The following is a 14,697-nucleotide window of genomic DNA, read 5'->3' on the forward strand; positions in this document are numbered from 1 at the left end:
CTTCAGGATAACATGGGGCAAAGTGTTACAGTGTGAGCAAAGCAGTTGGCTTATCAACACAGCATTACTAAATGGATTTAAGGAGGACATGAAGTTAACTATCAAAGGCTTGGTAGAGCTGGGTCATCATAAAAGAGATTTTTGAAAGGCATTAAAGCAATGAACTAACAATAAAGACTATTCTTTAAATTGCATTTAAAAATTTTTTATCACTTTTATTCCAAACAATATTCAAACTTATGTATTAAATAAAAACTGTTTGAAATCCTTGAAGAATCCTTCGCATCTGAGCATTGTTTTGACCCAGGTCTGGAGGTGTTAAAATACACACATGCACTACACACAGCAGTCCAATTAGACTTCATGGTTCTGGTGCCGTACCCATCAGCTCTTCCTCTGCATCACCATCTGGAGGTTCAGGCTGAGAGCTTTCTGGACCAATGCACAAGATCATGACAACACAGGTGTTTACTGAGAAATATTTACACAGAAAATGCACTGAAGTCTCAGCTGGTGACCAGAACCTGTTGGTTTGTAGCCCTCAACGGTCATCGCCTGGTCAGAAACTCAAAAATGTGAATTATTTTATAGTAAAATGTGGTGGTGAACACACAATTTGAGGAAACGGGGCGCACTGTCAACACGCCTCATTGTCGACTAAGTGACTAACTTAACTGAGTGAAGAAGACTCAGTTAGCTACTTTCAGGAGTTAAAAATGAAGTCAACAGAAGCATAGATCTATGCTTCTGACTTTTAAAATGGAAGCTATTTTTAACACTTTGCCTTGAATCTGTGGTTTATTCAGAACATGAGAGAGCAAGACTTTCAGAAGATAATAGGAAGTATGAAGTATAAACTTTGATACTTTTGAGCTTTCGATCTTTGTCTATGAAACATGATGGAGTCGGAAACGTTAGCAGCCTTTTTGATATTTCAGTTAAGTTGAGCATTATCCAGCTAATACATGCAAAAGAGCTGATTTTGCTACGATAGTGATGAAAACCACAAATTAGATTCCAAAGACGATGAAAGGTGCTTAGTTGGAGATAAAAAAAAATATATATATTTACAAAATCTGAACTAAGTGAAGCTAAAACTATGCCACTGAAGGGTTCTTGGTAGAACATATTTACAGATAAAGGTGTGTTCATCATAAATGCAAAATATTTATTTTTGTACAGTTTTGACTTAATTACTGCTCTGAGTATTTTGTTCTTTCAGCCAATGGCCTTATTTCAGTGCAGTTAAAAATGTATCTACTACTAAACTACTTGAAGACTATTTTAATAATCAATTCATCACATTTACTCCGATTTATTGTTTCAGCCCTAAACATTAATAAAACCTAGATTCACAACATGTGCTTTTTTATACATGCTATACCACGTTCCCTCAGATTTCTATGGAAACAACCACAGGAGGAAGAAATATACTAGAATATATTTATAATACTGTCCTTATATCTTCTCATTTTACAATCCTTCAACAGAAATCTGAAACAGCTTCAATCGATATCTGCCAGTCAACGTTTTACAAACCAGAGACCAGAAATCATCCACGAGCATCTCAAAATCAACCATGATACAGCATATTTTTAATCAATAAACTGATTTAATTTTCTCTTCTTTTACTGAAAATCCTCAGATGTCAGACACTGAGTTGTTTTTTGTAGTTTTGGAGGGGTTTTTTTTGCTCACCTGTGGGCGAGCAGTATCCAGATGTAGTGGTTTTGGCCTTGGGCTCGTTGAGTTTCGACACACTGTTGGCTCTCATCCTTGGCGACAGCCGATTCTCTGTGGGTGTTGTCGAGCGCAAGCCGAGACGCAGCGCGGTCTCTGCGGACAGGCGTGGTGAAGCTGTGGAGGGCCGGCTCACCGTGCACTCCGAGTCGCTGCGTGCCGAGACGGAGCCCACGCGATTCCTCCGTGGCTGAGCCAGCATGTCCAGCCGCGACAGTCCCTTCCGGCCGGACGGCGGCTTAGAGGTGGAGCTTGTCGTGGACACCTCGGACGCCACGGAAACCCGGTCTGCATCGGCTAGATCTGTGTCAGACGTGTCCCCCAGTCGGGCCCGGCGGAGAAGGGAGGCTCTAGTGGGTCGTGGTTGAGGCAGAGAGGCCTGCTTGTTGAGTGAGGAGGCCGTTGCTGCCTGCAGATTTCGGCTGGTTTTGGAGGCACCGCTCATGGACGTCTTGGAAGATCTGCCGTCGAGTTTGGAATGGAGGACGTCTTCTGAGCCTCGTCTATGAACCGAGTTCCCCAAAGGCCCAGAGTAGGTTTCCTGGTCTGAAGACAGAATGTCAGAGATGGGGAAAGAGGAGGTCTGGTCATCGTCGGTGAGATCCAGGGAAGGCTGGCGTGCTCTGGAGGAAGCGGCGGGTTGAGCGGAGCGAGTCCGACCCGTCACTTCGGCTGTTCTACCTTTAGCCTTTCTCTCCAGGCGTTCGCGAGCACTGCCGTTTCCGGAGGTCGTCTTGGACACTGTGCTCATATTGCTCTTTTCCCGGTGCATGCTGCTGAGAGACTTCCGCTTTTGCATGCCGCCTGCAGCGGCCTTTCCCCCTGCCTCTGCTGCAGCATGGCTAGCCGTGCTGGCTGTGTCCAAGTCTGATTCTGGGGATATGGAGTCAGTCCGAGCTGGGAGGCCAATGGTGGCACTAGGAGGAGTTTTAATACTTTTCTGGTCTAGTTTGTTCTCGTCTCTGAGCTTAGCTTCTAGGAATGCCATGACAGCCTCCGTGTCTTTAAGCAGAGTAGCGGTGTCCATGCTGCCCACGGAGTCGCTGCGCTCCCGCTCATTGTTGCCTCTGTTGATACGAGGGATAAGCTCTGGAGGGACGCTTGAACTGGGCTTCTCGATGGTAAAGCTACCCTGGCGAACAAGGGCCTTCCCGGATTTCTCCCCTCCTTCTCCTGCTTCTCCTCCGTTGCTCTCCTCTGACCTCTTCCTTCTTTCAGTGCCCCGACCCGGACCCTTAGACGGAGAGGAGGTGGCCGAGCTTTGTTTCCTCTTGTTGGTCATTTCGCCGTCCTCCATGGGGGTTGGGGACTCTCCGTCTCCCTTGTTCTCTTTTTCCTGGGGCTCAGTGTCCTGTTTCTCCCCTATCTCAGACCTCAGTGCTTTGGGAGTGGGTTTAGCCCTGGGGTCGTCCACTGGGAGCTGGGGGAGGGTCCTGCGTTTACGGTCGGTCAGGCTGGAAGAGGGTTCACCTTTGCCAAGGGGAGGAGCAGCAGACTCAAAGGCATCAGATCCTGAGCAAAAAGGACAAAAACCAAATTAATCAAAGGATGAAATACTGATTAAATCTAAGCAGTTTGTTGATTTGGGTGAGTTTACCTCTCTCTTTGTGCAGGAATGTTGCTGCTTCTGCTCCAGAACCTTCTGGGTCAGTCCTTGCTTGATTAGCAGCTAAACTGGCCCAATGAGAGACCCAGCTTGAGTCACCAAGAGCCTAAGGCAACACAACGAACAGAGATAAACAAAAAGAAACTGAACTGAAATAAAGAGTTCTTCATTCAAACGATGGAGGTCTAAAACAAGCCATGTACTTTAAAAAATCCAGTTATGTAATTTTGGTTTTTCTATTAGAATGGTGGGTAGAAGGTTACAAACACCCATAATTTGGCATAATTATGGGCTTTTAATGATACATTACATAACCTAATTAAACAGTTCTTTTCCTAGGATGGACTAATGATTAGTATACAACTTTAACACATTTTCAAAACAAAATTTAAGTGCAAAGGTTTTAGTCCTATATCATAAACAGCAAAGCTCATTTAAATTGACTGATTTGTTCCAAAAGACTAAGCATTTAAGCAAAGTTGATAAGTTTGGTTTCTCCATGTGGACATTTGAACATTATTTTCATTTTCAGTGTGCGGCAGATGGCTCAAATTTAAACACAGTTGACAGGATAATGATCCCAAACACAAGTTAAAATTAGTTTTTAACAGGATTATGTTATTCCAATTTATTGAACATGATTGTAAGATTGAAAGTTAGTTTTTAAATGAAATTAACCAATTAAAATGAACTATGCATAAGCGGTCAAAACCAGAATTACGATGCTACAAAAACGGTATTGGTTTCTTTGCAACTGGCTAACCAAACATTAGTTAGCAGTGTATGCTTATTTGTCCCTTAAATTATAATTTGGGACCTGCGAGGATTAGATCAAATGTGCACAACAGAAACAAAGAAAATATGCAATACATTCAAACTTGTGCAAAACTGACTGCTACGACATTGATGTCCATGGTGGATGGATATAAATCTATAACTGGAACTTTATTTGCTATACAGTAAAACAAAAAAAATCCAAATAAAATGTCAAATCAAGTTTCCAGAACCGATTAAGACGTGTATCACTTGAAAAGAAAGAAATCTAAGTGCCATAAAAGACCGATCAGACAGACATTTAGGATGTCAGTGCAGATAGGCGCTGCCCCCTCCGTCTTATGAAACGGCCTGTAGGGCTGAACGTCTTTCCTCATCCCAGCGTGATCTAGGTCACTCACTGAGGATGAACCCTCCTCCCATCTCACAGCCTGGTGGAGTAAAGTAGTCATCTCACAGGAGTAACGGACTTGCACAATAAAAACTCCGCCACTACACTTTATTTTGCTCTGTTGCAACAGAACTAGGGGGCCAGAGAAATACCAAAATTAATTTCTTTTAGGAAGTCCAAAGCAGATCTGTACCTCTTTCCCAGTGTGTCCTGAGTCCTTTCCTTTTCCTTTTAGGTCAGACAAAACCAAGCTGCTTGTATTCTCCTGCACCCCGAACACCTACAAATATTTTTAAAAAAAGAAACCATATGAATCAACACAATCTGGCAGAATATCATAATTTATGCAAACCTTTTATATAACTTCGTATGACTTATGTGTAATTTACACATAGTACAGTCATTTAGAGAATGTCAATACTCTGACTACATCCTCTTTCTGATACAGGGAATCCAACAAACATCATGAGTTGTTTGTTCAAAATGCCGTTCACTAAATATTTAAATGAAACAAACAAAAACAACATCAGCAGTTTACAAATGAGAGGGAGAGTGGACAGCTGTGAGCGCTGTGCCAATTAGTATGTCAGCTAATTACAGGAATTAGCATAACAACACTTCCTGTTTAGAATGTAACGCATGTAGATTTGAACTGACTCAGAATATCGTGTAGTAATTATTTGACTGCTTGTCCAAAGATAATTCTTGCATTAAACGCTTAAAAGGAAATGTGATATTATTTACTTTGGGTTAAATGATTCAGAAAATAGTCTGTTAGAGATTTACAGAGAAATTTAGTGATTAAATCATTTCTAAGTTCCAACAGGTTGGAGTAGAAACAAAACTCTTTGGTATATAGATGTTGTTCTTAAATGAAGAAGACTACAATTGAGGATAAGGATAGGTGATTAAAGCTAGTTATGCTAACCGCTAACTGCTTAAAATACCTTCAAATTTTAATGGTAAAAACATTCATCTTGTATTATTAATAGGGATGCACAATATCTTGACACTAACATTGGTATCAACTAATATTAGTCTTTTTTTTTTTTTTACATATTGGTATTATTCCGAAAAATAAAACTGTGCTGATATTGGCAAACAATATTTATTTTCATTTTTTGCCATTTGTTGGTCATTGACAGTGATAGTGGTGCAGCACAGGATTATGGGGAATTAACTGAAGCAGAGAAACAGTGTTGGTGTCAGGAGGGTGCAATATCGATTATTGGCAATATTTGTATCAGATATCAATATTGGCTCAGATTTTCATATCAGTGCATCCCTAGTTATTAACTAGTAAAGCTCTGATGTCTTCTCTGTTTTTGGAATAAATAAATGAACACTTAAAGAAGGAAGGCTAGAAATAAATATTCTGAAAGCTGTTTTCATGTTTACTTGTGTTATATTTGGAAGTCCTTAAAGTCTCTCTTTGCAGGTCAAAGTGTCACAAAAACGTGAGACCGGATATCGACTTCTGTGATTTTTACTGTTTTTCTTGCAACACTGTTTATGCTCTTTGTTGCATTTAAGAATGGGACAACAGTAGGAAATTAAATGTTGCTTAATAAAACAGGACAGTGCCTCATTGAGCAAATCCCTCCTGCTTATTCCAGACACATTGGGTGAGTTGATGTGCCAGAGAGGATGAGAGGTGGTCAAGCAAGGCCACAGAGAGATGACAATGCTGTTTTAGTGGCAACTCCAGTTTGTCTCAAGGGACTCACTATGCAAAAGACTGCAGACCAAGCAAGAAAAAAAACAACTATTAACGCTGTTGTAGCCTGTTTGGACTTGTTTTAGTTCTGCTTTTTATAGTTGCTGCAGAGTAACGTTTAAAGATGCCCTTTTCATTTTTTCATTTTAGTAGCTCCTTTATTGTCACAGTTTTTGCAAAGACCCCAAACTAAAAACACCTCTAAACAAAAGGTTATGGTTTTTTAGAGGTTGACAAACAGAAAATCTCTGGAGTGGTAAAAGCTGCTCAGCCCTTTAGTTATAGGATGCAATTCAAAAAGTGTATTTAACATCAGCGAACGGATCTTTAAACAGTTAATGCCATCTTTGAAGCACTTTAATCTGTTCCTGGTAATTTCAACTCAAATTCTTAAACTGTGAAACCTCTGATGCAAAAGAATATAGTTTAAATGGATCCCCAAAAGATGCTGTATAATCACTATTATTACGGGTGATTTATACAAATATTGTGAAAAAGTTCACTGCTGCTAACACGTCAGGCTGTTCCCACCTTGTCTATCATGCGCCTGGCCTCTTCTTCTTCTGGATTTTTATTCTCCAGTTCGATAGTGTAAGTCCCCTTGTCACTGTGGTCCTCGTCCACCTCTCCCCCAGCAGTTCCAGCTCCCTTGCCGAGGACCGAAGTGTCCTCGCTGGGAGTCGTGGGGCTCCCAGTCGCCAGCCCAGTACTAGCCGAGCTCCGACCGATACTTTGGTCCTCTGATCTCTGCTTGAGCAGCACACGGGCAGCCGTTGGAGCGCCCACAGTTACTGTGGCTGGTATTGGAGCTGGAGCTTTACCTGAAGGTAAGAAAAGAAAAACTTGGTTAAGCAGAACTATCTTTAAGGTAAGCTTATTTTTTGTGGCAGAACAACACAAAGTAGTGTAAATTATGAAAAGAAGTAAAGCGATTCACTCTTTTTCATCCTTTTTATGACTAAAAATCTGAAAAGTGTGGCATGCATTTGCATACACCCCCTGAAATAGAGTGTCTCCAACTAATTGCCTTCAGCAGTAGTTACTTAATAGAGTCCACCTCATTGTAAACATATAGCTCTGTGAAGTCCTCACAGGTTTGTTAGAGAATATTAGTGAACAAATACCATTATGAAGACCAAAGAACACAACATATTTTGTGTTGGTCTCTCACATAAAAAAGTGTATGAAATATGAGAACTTTTGCAGGGCATTGTAAGAGCACTTAATTGTATTTGTGCAGTGAGAAGCACATAACGACACCAGAATTGTACCTGAATCTGCAGCTGAGGCAGCGGACGTTGAAATACTGAACACCTTAGGGTGCGATGGAGGCTGTGGACACAGTCCTTCTCCGCCTACTCCGCCCCCCAGCAGTGGAGCAGTCTGGGAAAATGAGTAAGAGCGACGCTTGCGAGGGTTTTCCTCGTCGTAGAATTCGATCATGAAAGCCGTTCGGCTGCCGGTGGCTCTGGTCCCGCTGACGGTTGCGGCCGCCCCTGCGGATCCCCCAGCCACGTGGTTGTGTGCTGTCTTCAGGCGCTCCTCGAGGGCGTGTCTACGGTTGGCGAAACGCAGGCCGAGTCCGTTCTCAGAGTCACTTTGGGTGCCATCTTCATGTTTGCTCCCTACTGAGACACAAAAAAGGCCAGACAATTAATTCCGTGATCGTCTTTGAACAATAACAAATATCAGACCTGAACTCCCCAAAGTTTAAAACACAGGAGGCGATTTTCAAACCTAAACAGTGGCATATCAACAACACAGTGTTATAGCAACAGAAACAACATACTCTTTGAAATATAATACAACCCGACTTCATTGCAGGTATCATGGAAAAAACAGAAAATAAAGCCTGCACCTGAACAACAAGAAACACATGTTTGGGAACCGTCACAGCCAACCACAACAATAAACTCTCCCTGTGGCCTGAGGCAAATCACTGAACCGTCAAGATGGATCCTAACAGCACAATGTCTGATTCACCTACCACATCACTGCAGTCTCACATGTTGCTCTGTCCCAGTTGTTTCAGCGAGTCCTCTCTGTGTTGTGCGGTTCAAGACGGTGTGCCACACTAACCCAGACATGCCACCCACACAACTCGCCTACCGGCCCTGACCAATTCAGTGGCAGTCAGTTAAAAGCGGGGGAGGGGAGAAGGGACTCATGGAGGAGTGGGGGTGGAGGGTTGTGGATGAAGTAAGAGGGGAGGCGAAAGGGGAAGAGGGATAGTAGAGGAGTAGCTGGGCAGTTGGGGGATGTGTTAGAAGGAAATGGGAGCGGATGGGAAAGAGTAACTGAATTAAGTGGGGAAAAAAACACAACAAACAGGCCCAGAAGGAGGCTAAGCATGTAGCTACTTAGATTATCACAGTTTAATGTTCAATGTATTCAGGGTATATCCATCAAATCTTACAATGAAACCACTCAGTCATACAGAGTTTATATCTGAGGTTTTTCAGTTTTTTTTATTGAGTAATTGAATGCATAGCTCCACACTGAGTGCAATTGCTAATCTGTTCATTGGTCACACTTATTTTTTTAGCAGAGCTATGCTGTTTATCAAACTGCAGTCGTCATGTCAGGGTGGAATATCTCAAATGCAAAAGGCTGATTGGATTAAAAATTATCTAGGATTTTATATTTTTATATTCGTGATATGTTTACATATCGCTAATATATTTGACCAGATGAATGGCTGAATGATATGGCTGAAAAATGTATCACAATACAACGGTTTCATACCAGTCAATATCAATAATCATAAATAGTTTTTTGTTTTAATATCTGAAATACTGTCAAATTGGTGACATGACCTTTCCTGTTTTATCCTCACTCCACGCCGTTATTTTTTATTTTTAAGCAGTTATGAGACACAATGCTGAAACCTAAAACTGCTGCTGTGCAAGTCACTCAGCAGGATGTTGCTAGGTAACCAAAGAATGAGTGAGTTAGTTGATGCCACCAACCTTGGATTGGATTTTTTCGAACAAACTGCTGTGTTAAAATTTGTGCCCCTCATTTTATGCTGCAAAAGTTCTAGTCGGCACTAATAATTATAATACTACAATGTCCACTTTTAGTCGTTTAAAAGACATTCGTCTTCATCAGATTTGTCATCTATCGAGCTTTTTGCTCTTCCAGTGTATTTCATTCGATCACTTTTCGATCATGATTTAGTAGAAACTTAATAATTAAAAAAAGAAGATGAAGGTACAGAAAAAATGAGAAAGGAAAACCACAAAGTGTTACAGTAGGCAGATCAGCATACACAGAGAGGAAGGTCTTTCATTCAGAGTGCTGTGGACAAAGAAGCCCTTAGCAGAACCGGAGGAGAACAGAGGAGTCTGTGAAAGTCCAGTGCACCGTCCCGGCCGCCCCACCATGACTCACAGTGGAGCTGGCCACTGCCTCTGCCCACACACACGCACCCCCCCCCCCCCCACACACACACATACAGAACATGTTAAACAAGGAAGAACTTCCTTTACAAACACAGACAGACAAGCAAGCATGCAACCCCAAACATACAATGTATTGTAGTGGGCCCAAGCATTTAAAGCACCACCTGCAGCAGGATTATGAGCTTTTGCTTTGGCTATGAAGACAAAATATTATTTTTACCTCAAATACTCCTAAATTAAAACCATAAAAACCCACTGCTAATTAGAAACCACATTTTTAACCTCATGAAAAAAAGCATTAATTAATTTAAATATGCTGCAATAATGAACACAATAAAATAAAGATCTTTTTAACACCAAGATAAAAACTTAAACTTACCAATCAAGTAAGAAATTAAAAGCTATAGCTCAGACGCTTCCTTACGGTTCCCTTGGTGAAACTCTGCCGCTCATTCTACCAGGCACCGCTACGACACACCCTGAGCAGATCTCGCATGCCCGCACTAACGCATGCTGCACTGCTTCTCTGCAGATCGCTGCTCAGCATGTTTCAAACATGCACACGGAGCCTAGCGCCACATGACTCTCACACCTTTGGAAGACGGTGAAAAGCGTTCCTCACACGACCTACTGAAGCCGCTTCACACTCAGACAGATGCTCACAACGCCTGCAGTTCGCATCGCTGTTACTATAACAACTTTCAACCAAAGGCATCTCTCTCTCTCTGCCTCTCTCTCTCCTACCTCATCGCCTCCTTTTCTGCTTCCACTGCAACCCAGGCAACTACCCTTCCTTTCTTTCTCTCCTTCTGAACACTCACCTTTGCAGCTAATCCTGCTTCCATTGCTTTTGTCAGCTTCCTTTCCACCCATCTCCTCCACTCACCTGGAGAAAACCTTCCTTCATCAATCTCTCTGTTATCTCCCTCATCTCTCCCTCACTCCTGTCTTTCTTTTCAACCCCTTCTCTGCCCTACTTGAATCTTATCCTCAGCTTCCCATAACTCATCCGTGTCTAGGAGTGAGAAAGTCGTTCAGTTAATCAGCTAAAAACAACAGCATCCATCAGGTGAGCCGATCTGTCAGCCCAGTGACACACCCATTAGTGATCCTAACTCCATCTAATAAATTGGCTTCACCATTGTTCCCCACCGCCTCGCAGATTTCCGTTTCCATCAGCTCACACAGGCCCCGCCCCTAATCTAATGCATCTAATAGGCTAAAAGGAGGCCATAGACAACCCAACCTTCAATAACACTCCATGGAAGGACTTAAACTTTGGACAACTTGAACATAATTCTTAATTTTATGGGTAGAAACACAAAGCTAAAAGCTTCAGAATTACATGTTTTACACCAGTAAGTGCGGCTCTGGTTTAAATTAGCTACAAACTGTAAGAAATATAATGACTTTTAATACATTCTATATACTGTACATGCAGTCATAATGGGTAAAACTCTGACTTTGCTATTTGGAACGCTTTTATCATCTGAGCAAAAAAAGAAAGCAACATAAATATCGGTGATAACTGGGAGAGACAAAAGGAGACTAAGGAGATAAAATCAGTTCGTTTTGACCATAAGATGATAATAATGTATATCAGACTATCCGAAAATAACCATGGTACTATTTTAATTAAAATTCATATAGGCAAAATGGAAATCTTATTTTTATTTAACATCGTTCTGTTATTGATAAACCTGGATCTGCGTGAAGCTGACACTCTAGCAATGAAACAACTAAACTACCAGAGAAACATAGTTCTGCAGTATACTATAATAACCACAAACTTGTACAGCATTGGGAACAATGATGGAAGAAAAAGCAAAGTTGGCTGGATGTTATGGAGATTCTGTGATTCAGGGAGATGAAGGAAATAAATCACATGTTCTGCACCACAAGCAAACCTTCCAATTGGACCTTCAGCTGGAGAGTTTCCAGAGTTTCCAGTCCCCTGCGTCCTCTACTCAAACCATGCATCATTTCTTTGGGTCCGTATCTATTTATGTGTCGCTTCAACACTTTGTTGATTTAGGTTTAATGAAATAGCAACACCGGCGTGGAGCAGCTTTAATTTAGGAAAGCAATATGAAACAAAGTCAAATAGAAAGCCTTAAAATGCCCTAAATAACATCAGATAATTAGCTATATTATCAGCTTGTTGAAGCGGATGTTCTTGAAACATGTTTTAGTATTATCTGAAGGAGGCTTAATGGTATTTAAAAATGGAGATCTGACAGATGAGTTGAAATCTGGCTAAAAGACGATAAAGAGAGTCCTGCATAATAAAGTGGTAATAAAACTAATGCTTGAAATTGGGGAAAACTTAACCACTGCACAATGGGAAGGCTTCAGAAAATATTAAACATGTGGAATTAGTATAAAGCCAAACGATTAACATTTTTTTATAGTGGAGTGAAAGGGAGTTTATGATTTTAATAAGATGGCTAGTCTGTACTTCGTCATGTAAAAAAGAGAGAGGTTTTCCTCTAAAAACTGGGCACAATCAAATCAGTTTATTGTGAACTGTTCTTCACTCAACAGAATTGGGCCAGCAGCACCATCAAATGAAAAAGGACTGTGACTCAAAACGTCACACTAGCAGCATTTGGTTAAACAAAGTCCCAGGTAGAACTAATCCAAATAATGGCTCCTGCACACAGTTTACAAAACTAAATCATCTAAACAGTTTGAACAAAATTTTCCAATCTTACCTAAAATATAAATACCAATGATGCTCCAAACACCGCTAACTATGTAGAAAGACACTTTGTACAATCTCACTGCAAGACCCTATAAACACTTTTGGGTAAAAATTTTAGAAATGGCAAAAAGGCAAATTTCAAATGTTGGGATGAGGTTGTTTCTTATTGATTTGCAGAGACAAATAAAACAATTTACAAACTTAAAATTAATGTTTATTTTAGGTCATGGTATAACTTTTCTGGCTAATCACTGATAGAAACCTGTTAGATAACAAAGCAGCAATGTTAGAGTCATTTTCTTGGTGCAAACAGAATGCAGAGACGTGTAAAAAGAGTCGGACCTGTACCTTTGAGCCTCTTTAGGTGGACCGGGACGTCACTCTTAATGCTCTTGGTGCTCTTGCTGTCGTCCTCGGTGGACTCGGTGTGCACTAACGTGGGGTCGTTGTGAGCCAGCCAATCCGCCACTTTGCTCTCAGATGCCATCATGGCGGCCTGCAGCGTGGTGAGGTCCTTGCTTCCAGAGCCGCCGCTTCCCGCCGTGCTCTTCTTGGTGCGGGATCTGTGGTGGTCCGACGTGAACTTTGACACGTGGTCTTTAATGGTGACTTTCCCTGGAGATGTGTTGTCAAACTCTATGGTGAAGGAGGCGTGCCCTTGAGCTGTGGAGCAGACAGTGCACTTTCAACTTTGTGTCCCGTCGACAGTAAAAGTAAAGGCTGCTGACTCGAGCACTTTTAAACTGTCGATGTGCAGAATAATTGTGGCATAAAGACACTTTCCCTAATGCCATCTTGGTTACAGGGAAATACTGCAATAAAATAAAATGTGTTACAAACTAATCTTTATTAATATTGCAGATTTTATGGAGCAAAAACATTAGAACTGTTAAGTTAAGTGAGAATAAATATGAATAAACCCAATCCTCTAGATCTCTTTTCACCTGCAGTGGTGTGGCTTTGACTGGGAGCATCCTCTGTGTCCTTGGTGGGAATTTCATGGATGCCATTATTTGCCATGTGACCTTCCTTTGTGGGGACCTCAAAGTAACTGGAATCGAGAGCAGGGGACGAATGAAGGCCGTCCTCCTTAGATTTCTCTCCCCGACGCGCCTCCTTGCTTTCTGTAGTTAGAAAACAAATAAATGTATTCTTACTGCATTGTGACTGTTGTATTTTTTTTCCAAATAACATATAAATACTGTAGCGTCAAAGATGGCTACTATGTTTTATTACATAAAGTAGTATAAAATTAAGGTAATACAAGGAGAAGGTCAAGTCAAACCGCATATGGACCAATTAAATTGAGGCTTGTTTCTGGGTGGAAAAGAAGGATGGAGGAGGATGGACATCTGTCTCATTTTCGCTCGCTGTCACTCAAAGCATAAAGTGATGGCGAGGCTCTTTAATAAGTGGAGCATTTATATTCTCATCAGTTTCTATTAACCAACAGAGCCTCTGATGGGACTGATTATGATTAAAGACACTTTCAGGAATTAAAGGAGCCATCTGCTTCATTTTTGGAGGAAAACGCAGGAACATATGGCAGCTGACAAATACAGACAAAAAGACAGAAACTTTGTGCTAAATTGAATCATTTGTAAATCATTTATCTGTGCAATTCATGTAAATTATAGATGCTTAAATTAAATTATGAATTAAATTAGGAAATGCGTCTTCCACTTTTGTTAGTTCAGATCAGCTTAGCTAAAAAATAAAGAAAATATCTCTGACATAATTACTGGTAGTCAGCATAAACTGTTAGGCAATACTGGAAAGATCCACAACATGGCTGACACCAAAACAAGAGGGACTCGAGCACCTTTTTAGAACTGCCACTGGTTGCTTTTTATGTCCATTTATTAAACAATTAAAATTATTTATTCCTTAGCATTTAATTAAACTAGTGTTTTGATACTCTGTTTTTATTCATTTGTGTTATTGTCATTCTTGTACAGCACTTTGGTGCAGTGTTATGCCTGTTTTAAAGTGCTATATAAATAAATTTGACATTAACATTGACATTGACATGATATAAATTGTGCTCCCGTACTTTTTTTGTGAACCTGAAAACATGTTACAAAATTTAGTACAGAATTGCATCGAGAAATAGGTTAGTGACCAGAATTGGACCAATACCATTTGAGTGGCCCCAACCAGTGATCAGTGGGTCAGAAACACAAATATCTGATCTTTTTCATATGCAAGCACTAACAGTGCTTAAATTACTGTTACAGTGGGGGGAAAAAGTCAGATATTCAAACAGATTTTCAGTATCAGTAAGGTGTTTTTAACTGAAGTTAGGAATCTTCTATAAGGAAACAGTGTTTTCTAAGAAGGTGGATCAGCTTTTTACTGAGG

General features: G+C 40.9%; 1 protein-coding gene across 8 annotated transcripts in view; it reads right to left on the reverse strand.

Moving 5' to 3' along the window:
* Positions 1 to 14,697, reverse strand: part of cep170aa (centrosomal protein 170Aa) — a 44,592-nt gene that overhangs the window by 8,602 nt on the left and 21,293 nt on the right. For 4 of the 8 annotated variants that reach the window (XM_028007354.1, XM_028007351.1, XM_028007353.1 and 1 more), the window contains exons 9-16: positions 13,281 to 13,460; positions 12,685 to 12,999; positions 7,500 to 7,856; positions 6,760 to 7,049; positions 4,705 to 4,791; positions 3,338 to 3,452; positions 1,699 to 3,252; positions 382 to 432 (exon numbers count right to left, since the gene is read on the reverse strand). In XM_028007354.1, the coding sequence (XP_027863155.1) occupies positions 382 to 432; positions 1,699 to 3,252; positions 3,338 to 3,452; positions 4,705 to 4,791; positions 6,760 to 7,049; positions 7,500 to 7,856; positions 12,685 to 12,999; positions 13,281 to 13,460 (2,949 nt within the window). The remainder of the gene's footprint in view (positions 1 to 381; positions 433 to 1,698; positions 3,253 to 3,337; positions 3,453 to 4,704; positions 4,792 to 6,759; positions 7,050 to 7,499; positions 7,857 to 12,684; positions 13,000 to 13,280; positions 13,461 to 14,697) is intronic. The other 4 variants (XM_028007355.1, XM_028007356.1, XM_028007350.1 and 1 more) reach the window with 2 other exon arrangements.

Source organism: Xiphophorus couchianus, chromosome 22 (genome assembly GCF_001444195.1).
Source record: "Xiphophorus couchianus chromosome 22, X_couchianus-1.0, whole genome shotgun sequence".
Lineage (NCBI taxonomy): Eukaryota > Metazoa > Chordata > Actinopteri > Cyprinodontiformes > Poeciliidae > Xiphophorus > Xiphophorus couchianus.